Raw genomic sequence first — 16653 nt, forward strand, 5'->3', positions numbered from 1 at the left:
CACCCACATTTCCCTTCATCTCCAAGTTGATAAGTAGGCACAAAAGACTCGGCCCTTCTTCTTCTTTTTTTTTTTTTTTTAATTACGATGCATAGTTTCGGATACACATAACAGATTACACAGGGTATAAAGAATGATGAGCACCCAGGTACCCACCCCCCAGGATAAGACCCCAGTTACCTTTGAAGTCCGGATGAGCAGCGCCCCACACACGCCCCGCCCCACACACGCCCCGCACCCACTCCCTCCCGCCCCGTGGCTGCTTTGAGCCAGGGTTTCGGCTGGTGCTCCCAGAACTTAGCAAAGCCTCTGTAGGACCATCAGCTCCACCATAGAAGGGCTGAGATCAGCCCACAGATCAGAGTGAGAAAGGCTAGGGGCAGGGGGAGAAAAGAGAGAGGAGAGGAAGTGGGTACCAAAACACTTGAAGGTGGAAAATACAGCACAAGGATCCATATTTGGGGTCCAAAGATGTCTTACCCGGGAAATGTGCGAAGCGAATGTGCTATGTACTCACTACCCCTGGTCCCAACCTTGAATCATACTCCCCACCCCTCCACACTCACCCTGAGGCACAGCACGAAATTTGGAGCTTTCACAGAATCTGTGTCTCCTGATCCTGGAAAAACCAGGGATGGCCCAGGGAATCGGATCTCCAAACAAGATCCACAGACAGGGCTTGCTACTACTGGCTGGTGCCCTCCCTCCTGCCTATCTCTGTCCCCCACAACTGCTGAATCAAAGCTGTCACTCTATTTTGTCCACTGATGAAGCCCCACAAGGTAGAGAATCTTACAGGTTGATAAGCACCCTCTTCCAAGAAGAGGATCCTCCTTTTTTTTTTTTTTTAAGAGGATCCTCTTCTAAGTCATTCACATGCTAGTATGAATTTGCCCAGATAGCTTTGGGCAAATCCACTGTAGCTGATGTGGCCATGTTTTAAGCATGGAGCCCCTGGGAGAGTCAGACCCTCATGGGGTCTCCAAGGTGGAGGCTTCCAGAAACCTGAGAGGGCGAGAGAAGAGCAGTAGGGAGAGAAGGGGTGCGAAACGAGAAAGGCACAGATTTCAATGACAAACGCAGCCAGGTTCAAGTTTGCTTCCTCCAGCAAAGGAAGGCAGTATTCTCCCACTCGCTCCAGCCTCTCCCCTTCCTCTGTGCCACATTCACCCCTTCCCGAGAGTCAGCTCAACTGCCCTGAGAAACCTTAGGCGAGTTTGACACCCAACAATCCCTCAGGAGGACATTGCTGTGTGAAAATGTGTCCTGAGTCCCGAACCACCGACCTAAGAATGAGCTTTGGGGTAGCAGCTACAGGAACATGGACCATCACTGTTTGGGGGGACTGTTCTCACAGGGGTATCCCCCAGGGGCAGATCAGAGTACAACAAGCCCCCTTGACATCTGTTCAGTATTAAGTGAACTTTAGACCAATTTTGTGAAAACGTGCAACTTGTCAAGTCTTAATGAATTCCATTATTTAAGGAATAAGCCGTGACTCCATAGCTTGATCCATCCCCACTGTGGGGGACGGTCACAGTGGAAATCTACTCGATTGGAAACTTCCCGAACGGAGCTGAGGGGCGGGGACAATCTTATCAGGAACTTTTCTGTTTGGGGCTAGGAAAATGGGTGACATTTGGAGGCTGATAAGGCTCAGCCCCAAGCCCTTGGGCCGTATATAAGGAGCAGCTCCTGTCTGCTGCGGTACACTTTCCAGCCTTCGACCCTTCTCTGGAGATCGGGAGCCGAGAAGAACCATGAAGTGGCTGCTGCTGATCACTTTGGTGGCACTCTCTGAGTGCACCATCATCAAGTGAGTCTGGGGGACACATAGCCCCAGGACCAGCTTCCCGGAGCTGTTTCCTTCTGCTGCCTCTCATGTTCCTTTCTGTTGCCCTCAGGTTTTTCTTCCTGCTTCCCTCATCCAACTTGTCTCTCCTCCACTTCCTCCGGCCTCCCTTCTTGTCTCCCTCTGCCCTTTTGGGGAGGCAGCACAGCCGACATAGGTCTTGAGTCCTGCCCGGGCTGGGTTCCCAGCTCCAGGACCAGGCCGGTTGACTCTGGGTACCCGCTCAACCTCTTTGCATTAGTGTGCCAAAAAGAGAAGCGTCTCCCACCTCAGCTTCTCCCTCCTTGTTCCTCTCTTGGGCCAGCTTCCTTTACCTCCCAAGGCTTCCATGGCACCCCACGAGCAGACTCCTCGCCTGACTACTCTGCCTCCTCCAACCCACCCGTTTGCTCACACTCTGCTGCAGGGTTCCCCTGGTCAAAAAGAAGTCCTTGAGAAAGACCCTGTTGGACCATGGGCTCCTAGGGGACTTCCTGAAGAACCACAGCCCCAACCCAGCCAGCAAGTACTTCCCCCCGGAGGACCCCGTGATGGCCACACAGCCCCTGGAGAACTTCATGGACGTGAGTGCCCAGGCTGGCCCCGGAGGAGAAAGGGGCTCCCAGGGGTCTTGGATGGTGGGCCAGGGCTCCCAGGCAGGATCTCAGAGGCACAGGGCATGCAGGAAAACTCACAGTCAGAGCTGCTGCTCTCCCTGGTTCTGTCATTCACTCATCCAGTGTTTATGCCCTCGTGCCACTCAGTCTAGGAGAGAGAGGTTAGCAGAGACCCTCGGAAACCCTGAACGGTGCCACCAGGCCAAGAGTGAACAGTAAATGTCTCATGCTCGGAGGGTGTGGCCGGGGCAAACATTGACGGAAGAGCCAGGCTTTCCAGGGGACAAGAGAGCTTCCCAGGGGGTGACTGCTTGTGCCAGACCCCGTGACACTGGGGAACAGAGTGCATTTGAGGAAAGGAGGCCGGTGTTCATGGAGAGCAGAGAACAAGGGAAGGAGGCACAGCGAGGCCTGAGGAGTCGGTGGGTGGAGCTTAGTCAGAGTCTCCTGTAATTGCCACAGAATTGTCTTTTTTTTTTTTTTTGAGAGAGAGATTTTATTTATTTATTTGACATACAGAGAGAGATCACAAGTAGGCAGAGAGGCAGGCAGGGAGAGAGGGGGAAGCAGGCCCCCCACTGAGCAGAGAGCCCAATGCGGGGCTTGATCCCAGGACCCCGAGATCATGACCTGAGCCGAAGGCAGAGGCTTTAACCCACTGAGCCACCCAGGCACCCGCCACAGAATTGTCTTAACCAGGAGGGTTGACATGACCAGACTGGAGCTTGAGGAAGATTACTGTGACTCCCCAGTTTGGGACCACATGGCCACACCCTGCCCTTTGGTAGATATTACGCGTCCCTACTGTGAATGTCCCTACTGTGAATGGCCTACGTGTCCCTACGGTGAATGGCCCTGGGCCAAGGGTAGGAGACCAGGCTGCCTGTCGTTCGGAGCTTTGCCTGTGAAATCTGCCAGCCCCGGCCCCGAGCTCAGCTCTCAGGCCCGTGAGCCGCCTGACCTGGGGCAAGTCATTTACGTTCTCCACCTGCTCGTCTGCAAAACGGAACCACTAAAATCTACCATCGTGGTGTCGTCGCAAGTAATGGAGGCAATAATGCTTTTCAGAGTGCTTAACACAGGGCCTGGACCTTCGTAAGGGCTCGGTAAAGTCGGCTCACCTGTTCACTTAACAAATTCGTATGGAGCACCTACTGTGTGCACGGAGCTAAGGAAGTGGTGGAGAAGAAGTGACGTTCCCGGAGCTTATAGTCTAGAGGGAAATACAAGTTAGAGACAAATAAATGTAAGATAATTTCAGAGAATGACAAGGGTCACAAATTAAAAATCGAGTAAGGGGGAGAAGAAAGACGGAGGGGGGCAAATACAGATAAAGGAGTCAGGGAGGGCCTCTTGGCAGAGGGGACATTTCACTGGAGCTCTGAATGAGTGATGAGTAGGAGCCAGCCAAGGAAAGATCCAGAGTAAACATCTTCCTCACACAAGAAATAGCTAGTGCACAGGCCCTAGGAGGGGAAGGAACTTGTCATCATCCAAGAGTCACAAGACCAGTGGGGCTGGAACAGAGTTGGCGAGGGAGAAAGGACTGCCACTGAGAATCACAATCCTGACTGTGTCCTTTTGTGCCCTTTCTTGAGCCTGCCACCCACACCTAGATTAAGGAATCTGACATCTCCAGGGGTCCCCTTCGTTAGGTGACTCGTTGATCTCCCCATCGACAATTTACTGGAGAAGCATTTCAGCGTATACTCTGATGGGTGCTGTCAGGTCCCACCCCTTTCCAAGAACGCGCATTCTCTAGGAAAATGAGACTAAGATATACAAGACACGAGCTGAAGAGGGGACAGTTGATTATCATTGGGTGTTCATGGTGCTTAGAAGAGAACAGTAAGAGGATAACAGGGGAGCAACCAAGGAAGACTTCCAGGAGGAGGGGAGACCAGGCTGGGCCTTGAAGAATGGATGCATTGGGCAGGGAGAGAAGGGCTAAGAGAACAGCGAAGGGAAAGTCTGGAAGGTGGGTGGAGGCGCCAACCCAGACACAGTCCGCAGGGACTCTGGGCCATGGGGTCCCGGCGAACAGTGTGCTCAGTGAACTGTGCCACCCCACCCCGTCCTGATAGATGGAGTACTTCGGCACCATCGGCATCGGCACCCCCCCTCAGGAGTTCACTGTGATCTTTGACACCGGCTCCTCCAACCTCTGGGTGCCCTCCGTCTACTGCTCCAGTCCTGCGTGCTGTGAGTTCATGGCCCCTCCCCACCTGGGCTTCCCGGCACCAACCCGTCGGGGAGCCCAGGACACCCAGGGCTGCAAATAGGTCCATTTTCAAGCTGGGGGGTGGGGGGGTGGGTGTCAATCAGGGATTCACGCCACAGGCATTAACTGAGCACCTATTATGTGCCAAGCACTGGGCTTAGGTGCCCAAAGATTGAGGGGTGAATCACATATGGTCTCTGCCCTCGGGGACGTCAGCCCACTGGCGAGAGAAGCGTGAAGGTGCTTAGCACCATGGGTGGCCATGAGGCTGCTCTGCTCAGGGGAGCAATCAGGAAGACTTCCAGGAGGAGGGGAGACCAGGGTGTCCTTGGGGACCTCCCATCCGGGACAGGGTCCCGACTGGCCCAACTAGACAGAAGCGGAAACTGGGATTCTTAGGCTCTAAAGTTCAGGGGAGAGGTTACTTTTCTCCTCCAAAGCCCACCCAGAAACAAGGCACCCACTCTAGGAAGACCCTCTCAGCCCATGACTCTTGTTCTGCTTTTTGAGTTTGACGTAATTACTTCTCGCTCTGGCAGCCAACCACAAGCGCTTCAACCCTCAGAAGTCCTCCACCTACGAGGGCACCAGCCAGACAGTCTCCATCGCCTACGGCACCGGCAGCATGACAGGCATCCTGGGCTACGACACCGTCCAGGTGAGCACCTGACAGCTGGCCACCCACCCAACCCTGAAGCCATCTTCCCAGGACCCTGGGGAGCACAGTGCACCACCCCCAGAGCAAGCTTATTCAAGCAATGTGGGTCTCAGTGACCACAAAAGTAACCTGAGAAGGATGCAGGAAGCGAACATGGCAAAGATGTCACTGACATTTCTAGGTGTGGTGGTGGGTTAAGGCCAGGAGCCATTAGCCAACCTCCGCACCCACAAGTTGAATGCTAGGCAGGGGACAGGAGCAGACGGCAAAAAGGCTCAGTTCTCCTTCAGCACATCCTCCCCCCTTTCCATACCCCCTTCTGCAGCCCTCCCCACCCCCCCAGGAGAACTCCACAAGCCCCTCCACCCCACCCCCCGTGGGGTGATGCTGGGGTCAGGGGCTCTGACTCGCCCGAGGTCTGCTTTGCATCCAGTCATCAGAAACACACACACACACATTGTGACCATCTGCTCAGCCCCAAATTCTCACTCTCTGTCTCCAACCGAGGCCATCTGGAGATCAGTAACAAGCATTCCTGGAGCCAGTCCTTCCCCCTTCCTTCCAGCCCACTGCCCGGGGAGCAGAGTCCTACTCGAAATGAAGCGGGGATGCTCTGGGCCCACGGCTGGCGCCCCACTGTGCTCCATCAACACGTGCTGATGGAGAGCATCTTGGTTTCCCCCAATTCAGGTTGGAGGCATCTCAGACACCAACCAGATCTTTGGTCTGAGCGAGACTGAGCCCGGCTCCTTCCTGTACTACGCTCCCTTCGACGGCATCCTGGGTCTGGCCTATCCCCAGATTTCATCTTCCGGGGCTACCCCCGTCTTCGACAACATGTGGAACCAGGGGCTGGTTTCCCAGGACCTCTTCTCCGTCTACCTAAGCAGGTAAGTTGGGCGGGGCCGGGGTGGGGGGGGTTGGTCACAGCCACGTGGCCCAGCCCGGCTGTCCAGGGCTGGGTGGGGTGGGCGGGGTCTCAGCCCGCAAGGGATTTGAAAGGTCAAGGTCCGAGTCTCAAGAGGTAAATCTTGGAGACGAAGGTGTCAAATCCCTCCCTGACCAACCTCCTTCCTTCATCTTGTTTTACCAGCGTGACTTTTGTTGCCTTGACTTACACGATCAAATGTCGTTAGCCATTTGCTCCCAGCACCAGTCCCCTCGCGGCTGGCCCCCAGGAGTGGATTAAGTGAATCCACTTAAAATGGGGGCCAAAATTCCAGAGCAAAAAATGAGAATAGGACTTAATGTTTTGAACAAGGGAATTTTAACTGACGAAAGCAAGTTTCTTCTGTTAGTCAACAAAATCCACGTTCCGGTTATGACTATGAATTAATTGGAAGAATGAGTAAAGAATAAGCCAAGGGCTGGTTTCGCTGAGCAAAGGTTTATGCAAGATTATCAGAGGGTGTCATCAGTTTCCTCGAGACACTCAGCCCTCCTCCGACACATCCTGCTCTCTCCAAGCGCTTTGCTGCGCTCGATGTTCTCCCGGAGTGGCTAACTGTTCTGCCGTCACCTCATTGGGTCGCACTGTACAGGTGGATGTTTGCCGGGAGGTGGGGCGGGGTTAGCCGAGTGGGGCCCGTTGTATCCGTGGCCAGTTCTTCCCTGGTTAATTTCCTATCTTCACCCACCTTTACTTCCCTGCCTGACCTGAAACTGCAGAGATTTAGAAAGCAAATGTCCCAGGAACCAGGACTCCTGGAATTTACAACAGGAGCAGCCATTCCTCCGTGTCTGCCCTTGGCCACTTAATATTCCAGTCGGCTCATACACAGAACCTGTCTTTATGGCTACTTCGGTATTTATCTTATTTCTCCGACCGATCGGGGCCTTCTCCATCACAATCACTCTGGACATTTGAGACCAGAGAATTCTTTACAGCTGGGGCGCTGTCCTGTGCATCATGGGATGGTTAGCAGCTTCCCTGGCCTGTCTATTAGCTTTCAGTAGCACCCCCTTACCCCTTCCGAATCACGACAATCAAAAAACATCCCAGGTGCTGGCAAATTGGAAACCACCCCTGGCTGAGAGCCAGGGAACTACATGATCCGGTCCTGACAAGCAGCCACTGTCACGTATTTGCTTCTCTTGAGGTCCCTGCAGCAAGGAGAGCGAACATGGGGTAGAAACCACACGCCTTGGAACCAGAAGGACCTAGGCACTCGGTGGCTCCGTGGCCGTGTGACCTTGGGGGAGTTGCCTCATGTCTTCGAGCCTCACCGTAAAGTGGAAATGAAAATTTCCACTGTGTCTGTCATACACTTGGCACAGCTCCTGGCGCTGGCAAGAGCCCCATCAAGAATAGCTCTTGGGATGCTCAGAGTAGATATTCGGGTAAATGAATGAATGAATGAGTTTCTGTCTCTCACCCCCACTTTCCATAGCAATGACCAGAGTGGCAGCGTGGTGATGTTTGGTGGCATTGATTCTTCTTACTTCACTGGAAACCTGAACTGGGTGCCCGTTTCTGTCGAGGGTTACTGGCAGATCTCCGTGGACAGGTGAGAGCTCTGTGGATGGCCTACACCCTGCCGTGGGCCCTGGGTCTCCTTTCCATAAGGACCTGTAGTTAACTAAGCTTTCTAGAATCCCCCTCGAACAGCCAGCACAGGGAAATGTACCCCAGGGGAGAACGTATTGGCCAAGCCAGAGAGACCCCAAGAAAGGTATCTCACTGGAACAGGAAAGCCACTTTCCTTCTGGTCAAACAGGCAGGACAATCCCCCAGCATACGCATCCACACACCCCAGCACCCGGGGCATGGAACTATCCCATGTCCCTCCCACCCTAGGGTGAAGGGGCTGACTGGTTTCAAGGCATTCCTTTCCACTCTCCCCTTGGGAACCTGCCCCTCCCCCAAGCAGCCTCGTTCCCCAGCTGTCTGTCACCCAGCTGGCCTGCTAGGGTGACCAGCCAGCCGCCCAGGTTGGCCCAGGAATGAGCTGTTTCCGGGGACACCAGACTCGAGGTACAAAAACCAGGATGGACTCGAACAAACTGGCACATACTGGTCACCTTGTGTCTGCCCCAGCCCATCACGTCTTCTGCCTCCTGCTGCTGCTCAGTATCTCCATCAGTCCCTGCCTGTGCTGTCCTCCTCCAGCTCTGCTCCTTCTTGGAAGCCTTCTCTGACACCACCACCCTGTCCCCTGGCCGTGTGTCCTGCTCCTCCTGCTCTAGCACCATCATAACCCATCTTCCCAGACCATGCACTCGCCGCAGCCTGGAACCATGCGGCTGTCCGGTTGTGCATCTCCCGTGCCTAGCACAGAGCAGGCGTTCCGTCGATATTTGTGGAGTAACTGAATGTGTGAAAGCATGAGAGTAGCTGGAATTTTATGTATCAGCCCATGGATGGAAGAGGGCCCCTCTGGGGCTACCTGATTCCTCCTGGGGGAGATACATGCCCCGGGGGCTCAGGAGATGCTTACTTGTGTCTCATCCTCAGTATCACCATGAACGGACAGGCCATCGCTTGCAGTCAGGGCTGCCAGGCCATTGTTGACACAGGCACCTCTCTGCTGACTGGCCCAAGCAATGCCATTGCCAACATCCAGAGTACCATCGGAGCCAGCCAGGACTCATATGGCCAGGTGAATCCAGCTGCCCTGTTCTAGACCCGAGCGGTGGGTGGGCCATGTAGGAGAAATCAAAGTCTTCCTAACCGTCCCTCTCTCCAGATGGTGATCAGCTGCTCAGCCATCAACAACCTGCCCGACATTGTCTTCACCATCAACGGCATCCAGTACCCTCTGCCTCCCAGTGCCTACATCCTGCAGGTAAGGGGGCTTGGGGCCAGTCACCTACGCGCGCCTGCAGCAAACGTGGCCATGCGCCCCTCACCCCCCACCACCCCAGCCTTTGCACAAGGGAAAGTGATCTTCCACAGGCTGAAGCTGACATCTGCTCTGGACAGCCTCCAGAGAAAAAGAAGATGCTTAAAATAAGTGCATGAATGAAAATGGGGGGATGCGCCTCCCCCCAAGGGGAAAAGGGAGGAAAAGGCTGGTGTCAGGAAGAGAGGATTTCCAGTCGGACACCTGAGTCCAAGCTCTGGGTCTCAGTGACCGGCTCATGATTCCGAGCCAGTTGCAACCTGTCCTGGCTCTCAGTGTCCTGGTCTAGAAGCTAAAGATGTCAGCTTTCCCCACCCCCAGGGTGTGGGTGGGGTGATCGAGTGGGATTGAACACATCGAAGATACAGAGGGCTGAGCAAATGGAAACCCTACCTTCTGTGGGGTCAGGGTTTGTGATGCTCCTACTATCTCTACCAAGTAACAAATCTTTCCTTGGTGGAGATGAGCCACAGGACTACGCCGCCCGGACTATTGGAATGCCAGGTGGAAAACCAATTCTGCCCCAAGGGTCGATGTCATTCAGCAAGAAGTATTGATGGCTAGGCTGTCCCCACCCCCAACAGGGATGCTGATTAATTAGGAGGGGGTGTGGTCTAAGCAGTGGGAGGGTGTGGCCTAAAGTTCCCCAGGCGGTTCTAATGTACAGCCAAGGTAGTGGCCCCAGTGTCCCCTAGGACTCACAGCTGATGTGCTTTGCCACCGGACGGGGTCAGAATGAGAAAAGGTTGTGTCACCAGGGCTTCCAAAATCCTTCACGGCAGCTGACTTCTCCCCAAACCTCTTAGCTCTGATGCTGATGTCAGGGTCTGTGTGTCTGCCAGAAACACTGGATCATGTCTAGTAATCCCTGGAAACCAACAGCAGAGCCAGCAGCTTATACAGGCAGACCCCTGGCCAAGAAGAGCCAGGTCCCCGGACATCAGCCAGGAAATTCCTCCCTTGCGCTTGCCATGCGGCTGCCTCCATGCCCTGTCACCGGGGAGCCTGTGCCCCGTCTCCAGCTCTCTTCTCATTTCCTCCAGAACCAGCAGGGCTGTGTCAGCGGCTTCCAAGGCATGAACCTCCCCACCGCCTCCGGAGAGCTCTGGATCCTGGGTGACGTCTTCATCCGCCAATACTTCGCGGTCTTCGACAGGGCCAACAACCAGGTCGGCCTGGCTCCCGTGGCCTGAGCCCGCGTCTCTCCTGCCGCGTCTCAGGAAGATCTAGCCTTAGTCGCCCACTCTAGATGTATATAATTCTCCTGACTGTGCTTCCTAGGCGCCTGTGGAGGTGGAATCCTGGCCCCCTTCCCTGTCATACCAATAACGTAGAATAAAAACCCATCCTCCTGAAAAACGTGCTCTGTGTTTCTTCCCACACCACCAGGATCAGAACACTGGGGCAAAGGGACAAGACGACGACGTCCACTTGGACGACACCAGACAGGGCTACACATCCCGTCTGGAGCCGGGGAGATGATGGGCCCTCAGCACGCCGGGCTGGGGCCAGGAGAGAAAGACGGGCACCAGAAATCCCAGGCCCATTGCCTCCTCGGAAATGGGGCACCTAGGTTCTCCGTGAGGGAGTCAACTTCTTATTTCTCCCAAAGGCGGTAGGAGATAGTGAGAAAAGGGAAGAGATCAGGAGGAGGAAGCCTTCCACTGATGGGGATATTCCTAAGCAGGCCAGGCAGGGGGAGGAGGGGTGACCAAGGGTGACACTCTCACATCTACCAGGCTGCTCTCTGGGATGAGTTGATTGATCCAGACGAACACTGGAAAACCCCTCCAGGCTCTGGGTGCGGGACACTGAACTGATCCAATGGTTTTCCAGTTCCCAGGGTTGGTGGGGGGAGGATGGGGTGGGGGTTGGGCAGAGTTTGGGAGAAGGCAGTGGGCAGGCCAGTCAGCAAATACACCCTCACTGGCAAACAGAAAAAATGGAGAAGCATTCCTCCCAGTGGGTTTGGTAGCAAAACGCCCAGGAAAAAACAAAGTAGCATTCTAGGCCCTGCTTGGAGGTACAGAAGGCTGGTTTCCCAAAGGCTCCCAGGAAGTCATCTGTTTGACCTTGACCCAGCTCACCTGAGGCCAGTGCCTCTCTTGCTAGCAAGCCTTTTGCAGTCCTGCCCTCCTCGGCTGGACTGTTGGGAAAACTCCCACAGCTGGAGACCCGGATTCCAGGCTGAGGGCTGGTGCTGGGCCTCCCTGCGGGAAGGGAGTGACTTTGGGGTGCCCAGACAGGGACGGCTTGGGAAACTCTCTTGTCACATCCTCCTCCAGTGTGTTGTTTGTCACTCACACAAATATAAGCTGCTGGGCTCTAGGGTGCCCCGGGTCTCCCCAATGTCACGGACCCCTTCCCCAGCCCATTTTCCAGAACTGAACAATCTATTTGAAACAGAAAACCTGATCACATCTCTTCCCTGCCTAAAACCTTTAATTCATGCCTTGCACTTGCACTTGGAATAAGACAATACATCGTCCAGCCTCTTCACGCTCTGGTCCCGGAGTACCTTCCCTGCCTCACCTTAACCCCCTCCCCCTGAGTCCCCACCACACTGACCTTCTGCCACCTCCACAAATACCCAAACTCCTTCCCTACCTCTGGGCTCTGTACACACGGTGCCCTTTGCCGGGGGCTGCTGCTCCCTTTCTCTTGACCAGCAACCACCGAGGCTCCTGCTGACCCCAGCTTACACGCACCTCCCTGCCAAGGCTTCCCTGACCACCATCTCACAGACCCCAGCCTTCCTATCTGTTGCGGCACTCGGGGTGCAGAAAAGCACTGCATTTCTGCCAGTGCTTGCTTTAGACCCATGAGGGCCGGCACAGCTGAAGCCATGGCGTCAAGAGCAGGGCCTGGCACATCGCAGGTGCTCAATCAACACTTGCAGACTGAGTGATGAATTCAAGATGACCTTGAAAGAAAACGACAAGAAAACAAGACAACAGACCTGTCGACAAGAAAACGACCTTCTTTCACCGGGGGCACGCTTCAGACAGCATATGGGTCGGCTCCCACCCCCACTCAGTCCTATCTGGTCCTGAGACAGACAGGTGGACTTCTCAGGTTTCTGGGGAGGAATTTCACACCATCTGGGCCCCTTTGCAGTGTTTGTGTTTCTGGCATTTCCCGAGTACCTCCCACGAGCCAGGCAGCGTACTAGGCTCTGGGGCTACGGGCCCGTCTTCCTGGACCCTTCCTGCTCTGCTCCTGGGACCCCGCAGCTGCACCTCAGCCCATCCCTCCTACCCCTCTTCCGTTTCCTCGCCCTGGGATTCCTGCATCCAGAGAGAATCTAAAAAGACTCCCCTTTAAACAGACCGTTTGCACTGGGAAACCCAGAGCTGACATGTCTGATCAGACTCTTTCTGCTTTGCCCCCCGTCCCCACACCCCAAGATAAGATAGATTCACATTCCTGTTCTATCTTCTCAGGCTTCCCTCCCGTCATCTTTCTCTGTTCCCTGCAGACCTCAGGGATCTAAGCACAGCTCGATCCATCCCTCCCCTTCACACTTACCCAGGAGTATATTTTCATCTCCTGGGTCTCCGCTCCACTCGTCTGTGGAACCCACACGCCCCCTCCCCCGGACGCGGGGGTCTCACGCCGAGCCGATGAGAGCAGAAACAGGTACAGCCCCTAAGGAGTGCTGTTCAGCAATATCTATCAAAATGAGAAATGTGGAGATCTTCTGGCCCAGTAACTTCCCTTTTGGGAATTTAGCTTTAAGACATACACTTGCACACGTGCAGAATGATGTAAGTACAAGGTTATTCTTGGTAGCATCTTTTGCAAAAGCAAGATTGGAAATGACCCAAATGTCCTCCCACCGGGGGAGAGGGGGCAGTTCAGCAGACTATAATGCATGCAAGGAGCTGCTGAGCTGGTGTAAAAAGGTTAGAAATGAGTGTGCTCCCCAGGTGCTGGGGAAAGCTTGAGAAATCATGAGGTGAAACACACACACACACTAACAGGTGACAACCGGGCCTAGACCATGCTATCTTTGGGTTACAGAGAAAGAAAATAAGATTTTCTTCCACTTACATACAGGAACTGAGAAAGGACACCCAGAATCAGAAACGGTAAAAGGAGGAAGAGGGGAGCTGAGTAGATGTGGGATGGTGGAGATATCACCCTGGACACAATTTTATACATTTTTATATCTGATGATGTGAACATATTACACATTCAAAATAAGGGAGGACGCCTGGGGGGCTCAGTCGGGTAAGCCTCTGACTTGGTTTTGGTTCAGGTAGTGATCTCAGGGTCGTGAGATTGAGCCCTACGTCAGGCTCTGCACTCAGTGGGAGTCGGCCTAAGGTTCTCTCTCTCTCTCCCTCTGTCCCCTCACCCACTCTCACCCTCTCTCTTAAAAAAAAAAAAAAAAAACCCACACACAAAAATACAAAACACAGGGCACTTGGGTGGTTCAGTCACTTAAGCATCTGCCCTCATCTCAGGTCATGGTCTCAGGGTCCTGGGATGGAGCTCTGCATTTGGGCTCCCTGCTCCTTAGGGAGCCTGCTTCTCCCCCTCCCTCTGCCTGCCACTCCCCGTGCTTGTCCACTCCCTCTCTGTCTCTGTCAAAGAAATAAGTCTTAAAAAACTATTTTTTTAAACTATTCTTTTTTTAAAAAAAGATTTCTTTTTTTGACAGAGAGAGACATAGCGAGAGAGGGAACAGAAGCAGGAGGAGTGGGAGAGAGGGAAGCAGACTCATTGCTGAGTGGGGGGCCCGATGAGGGGCTCGATCCCAGGACCCTGGGATCTTGACCTGAGCCGACGACAGACACTTAATGACTGAGCCACCCAGGCACCCCCAAAAAACAAATATTTTTTAAAAAGCTAAAGGAAGGTATTCTTAAACCTCCGAGTTATCTTAAATTTTTTTTAAAGATTTTATTTATTTATTTGACAGACAGATCACAAGCAGGCAGAGAGAGAGGGGGAAGCAGGCTCCCTGCTGAGCAGAGAGCCCAATACGGGGCTCAATCCCAGGACCCTGAGATCATGACCTGAGCCGAAGGCAGAGGCTTAACCCACTGAGCCACCCAGGCACCCCTGTTAAATTTTTTTTAAAGATTTTACTTATTTATTTGCTAGAGGGAGTGCACACACACAAGCAGGGAGCCCGCCATGGGGCTCAGTTGCAAGACCCTGGGATCACGACCTGAGCTGAAGGCAGACCCTTAACCGACTGAGCGACCCAGGTGCCCCTGAGTTATCCTCATTTGAAGCCTACTATGGTTTATCCTGGAATCTGTGGATCTGAAAACCTCCAATATCGGGTCTCTCGAACTGGGTCTGATCATTTGGCTCCTTGGGAATCCATAGGTCCGGTGAAACTGACACCAAGGACCAGCTTCGGGCATCCTCTCTTCCGCACCTTCTACTGCTTCTCTGAAGATTCCCCAGTGTGGAATCCAGGCAAGGGACACTGAAGGGGGGGGTTCCCCAAAACCAAACACCACCCCATGGCCACCCCACAGAGTTTTGGAGTCCAAGAATTCAGACCAGCTCCTCCCATTCATTAAAAGCAGCCCTCACCCCTCCGGGGTCTTGAAGGCAATCCTCGGGGCTGCTGGAGCCGGCCAGCCCCAGACAGGGGCCCGAGCATCCTGAGGCTTCTCTCGGGCAGAACATGCTCTTACCAAGTTAGATCCCACTAGGGCCTCCCAATGTGTCATGTCAACACTACCTGAAGGGGGACAGTTCTGAACCCCCCAGGGGTCCTGGGAAGGGACTGTGCTGACCACCGTGTGAGGCAGTGAGAATCCTGGCCAGCCCAGAGGCCCTCTGCAGGCAGGTCCCTCACCTCTCCCCCGAGAGCCTGCGTGTGGTCAGTGGGAAGGAGGCAGTCTGCATCCTTGTCCCCAGCCAGCTAGACAGGCTGGAGAACCAACAGCCCGGGAGCCAGAGAGGGACGGAAGGAGGACAATGCTGAGGTGTGTGCCAGTCTCCCAGAAGGTCTGCAGAAGGACCAGGTGCCCATAACCTACAGCTGTGACCTGCTCTGTAACGCACCGTGGTTGGTTTTCTTCCATCTGTCTCATTGCCCCCTCCCTCGCCGTGCCCCCTGGATCACTCCCTGCCACGTCAATGACTCTCCCCCAAATATTTCTCTCGAGGTCTGCTCTTGGTGGGGAGCCCAAACCGAAGTAGGATAATCACAGCCCCCTGCACAAACTGTCCCTGAAACCCCACCAGAAGAATCCAAGCAGGTGTGGTGCGAAGGGACAAAAGCCTGCGGGGAGTCAGAGAAGCAGGGCTCTCCTCCCAGCTCAGATGTCACAATCCAAGTGACCTCAGGACACGTCTCTGGGCCTCTGCAGTCCTCACTGTAAATGGGGAGAGGGAGTCCAGAGAAGCGTTTTTGTTTTGTTTCGTTTTGTTTTGTAGGCTTGGACCACCTTGGGAAAAATGTTTACAGCTATCCTCCTGCCCTTTGTTTGCTTTTTCCGAACATTCATAAACACGATTAACTTGGGCTCTACGGAGGGGGAGACCGGTATTAAAACCCAAACTGCGCACTTTATGGACTAGTGATGAGAAAACTGACACTCTCAGCCACTACCACAGTGACAGCTGGACTGTTGGAGAAGTGGTAATGTGGAGACAGCCAGCGTGCTGCACGTTCACCCTGAAATCAGATCCCGGGGGGCATCACGACGTGCGCCGGCGGCCCCGGGGTGCAAGGACAAACCACGGAGAGGTATGGAGCCATTAGCACATGCCACGGTCACCGCTCCGTGTCACATTATTCAGAGGAAGGAGTCGGACCTAAGGTCCCTGGGTGGGTCACAGCTGACCAGAGCATCCCAGACTTCACTCCGCACCCCATGCCTCAGGTCTTACTGGACAAGAAGGTCTCTCTCAAGCCTTGGGTTTCCACGCTCCAAACTAGAAATTCATTATTCCTGCCACCGCGCGGGGATTAGGACCTCACTGCCACACTAGGGTCTGGGTCGGTGCCCCAGATGGCCTTGCAGCCAGCGCCCCCACAGAAGCTCCACCCTGGGACGTGCGCTGAACAGCCGGGCAGGGAAGAGCTGCGGGGTAGGGGGATGCGATGCCCCGCAAATGTGGGTAGGGTCTGTGCCCTGGGGCTTGCAGAATAAAGGGATTTCGGTGACAGCAGAGCTCCCTGCCCTCCATCTCCATCCCACCCCCATTAATGACAGCACTGTCCTCTTTCCATCTGTCGTGTGAACTGGGTTCCACTGCCCAGACCCCCCTTCAAGACTGGATATTTATTCCCCCAGCTGCTGGGAAGGCTGTTGGCTAAGAGCTCTCGGCCATCAGCCTTCTTAGGAAGGGCCTGGGCTGAAGGGAGCCCTGCCAAGGTCACGCCCCTTGCCTGGGGCAGCCCAGTTCGTATTACTGGTCAACACCGGGCACAGAGCCCTGGCTCCTGGCGCCAACTCAGGACAACTCTGAAGGGCCACCCTAGCCTCAGAGGGGGCTGGCTGAGGCTT

General features: G+C 54.5%; 1 protein-coding gene across 1 annotated transcript; it reads left to right on the forward strand.

Annotated features, from left to right (window-relative positions):
• Nucleotides 1-1713: 1713 nt before the first annotated feature.
• LOC125078929 (pepsin A) lies at nucleotides 1714-10515 on the forward strand. Its single transcript, XM_047692202.1, has 9 exons — nucleotides 1714-1816; nucleotides 2259-2415; nucleotides 4533-4650; nucleotides 5209-5327; nucleotides 6018-6217; nucleotides 7718-7834; nucleotides 8782-8926; nucleotides 9014-9112; nucleotides 10213-10515. The coding sequence occupies exons 1-9, from the start codon at nucleotides 1761-1763 to the stop codon at nucleotides 10360-10362; spliced, it is 1161 nt and encodes a 386-aa protein (XP_047548158.1). The 5' UTR covers nucleotides 1714-1760; the 3' UTR covers nucleotides 10363-10515.
• The last annotated feature ends 6138 nt before the right edge of the window (nucleotides 10516-16653 follow it).

The sequence above is a fragment of the Lutra lutra genome, chromosome 10 (genome assembly GCF_902655055.1).
Source record: "Lutra lutra chromosome 10, mLutLut1.2, whole genome shotgun sequence".
Classification (NCBI taxonomy): domain Eukaryota; kingdom Metazoa; phylum Chordata; class Mammalia; order Carnivora; family Mustelidae; genus Lutra; species Lutra lutra.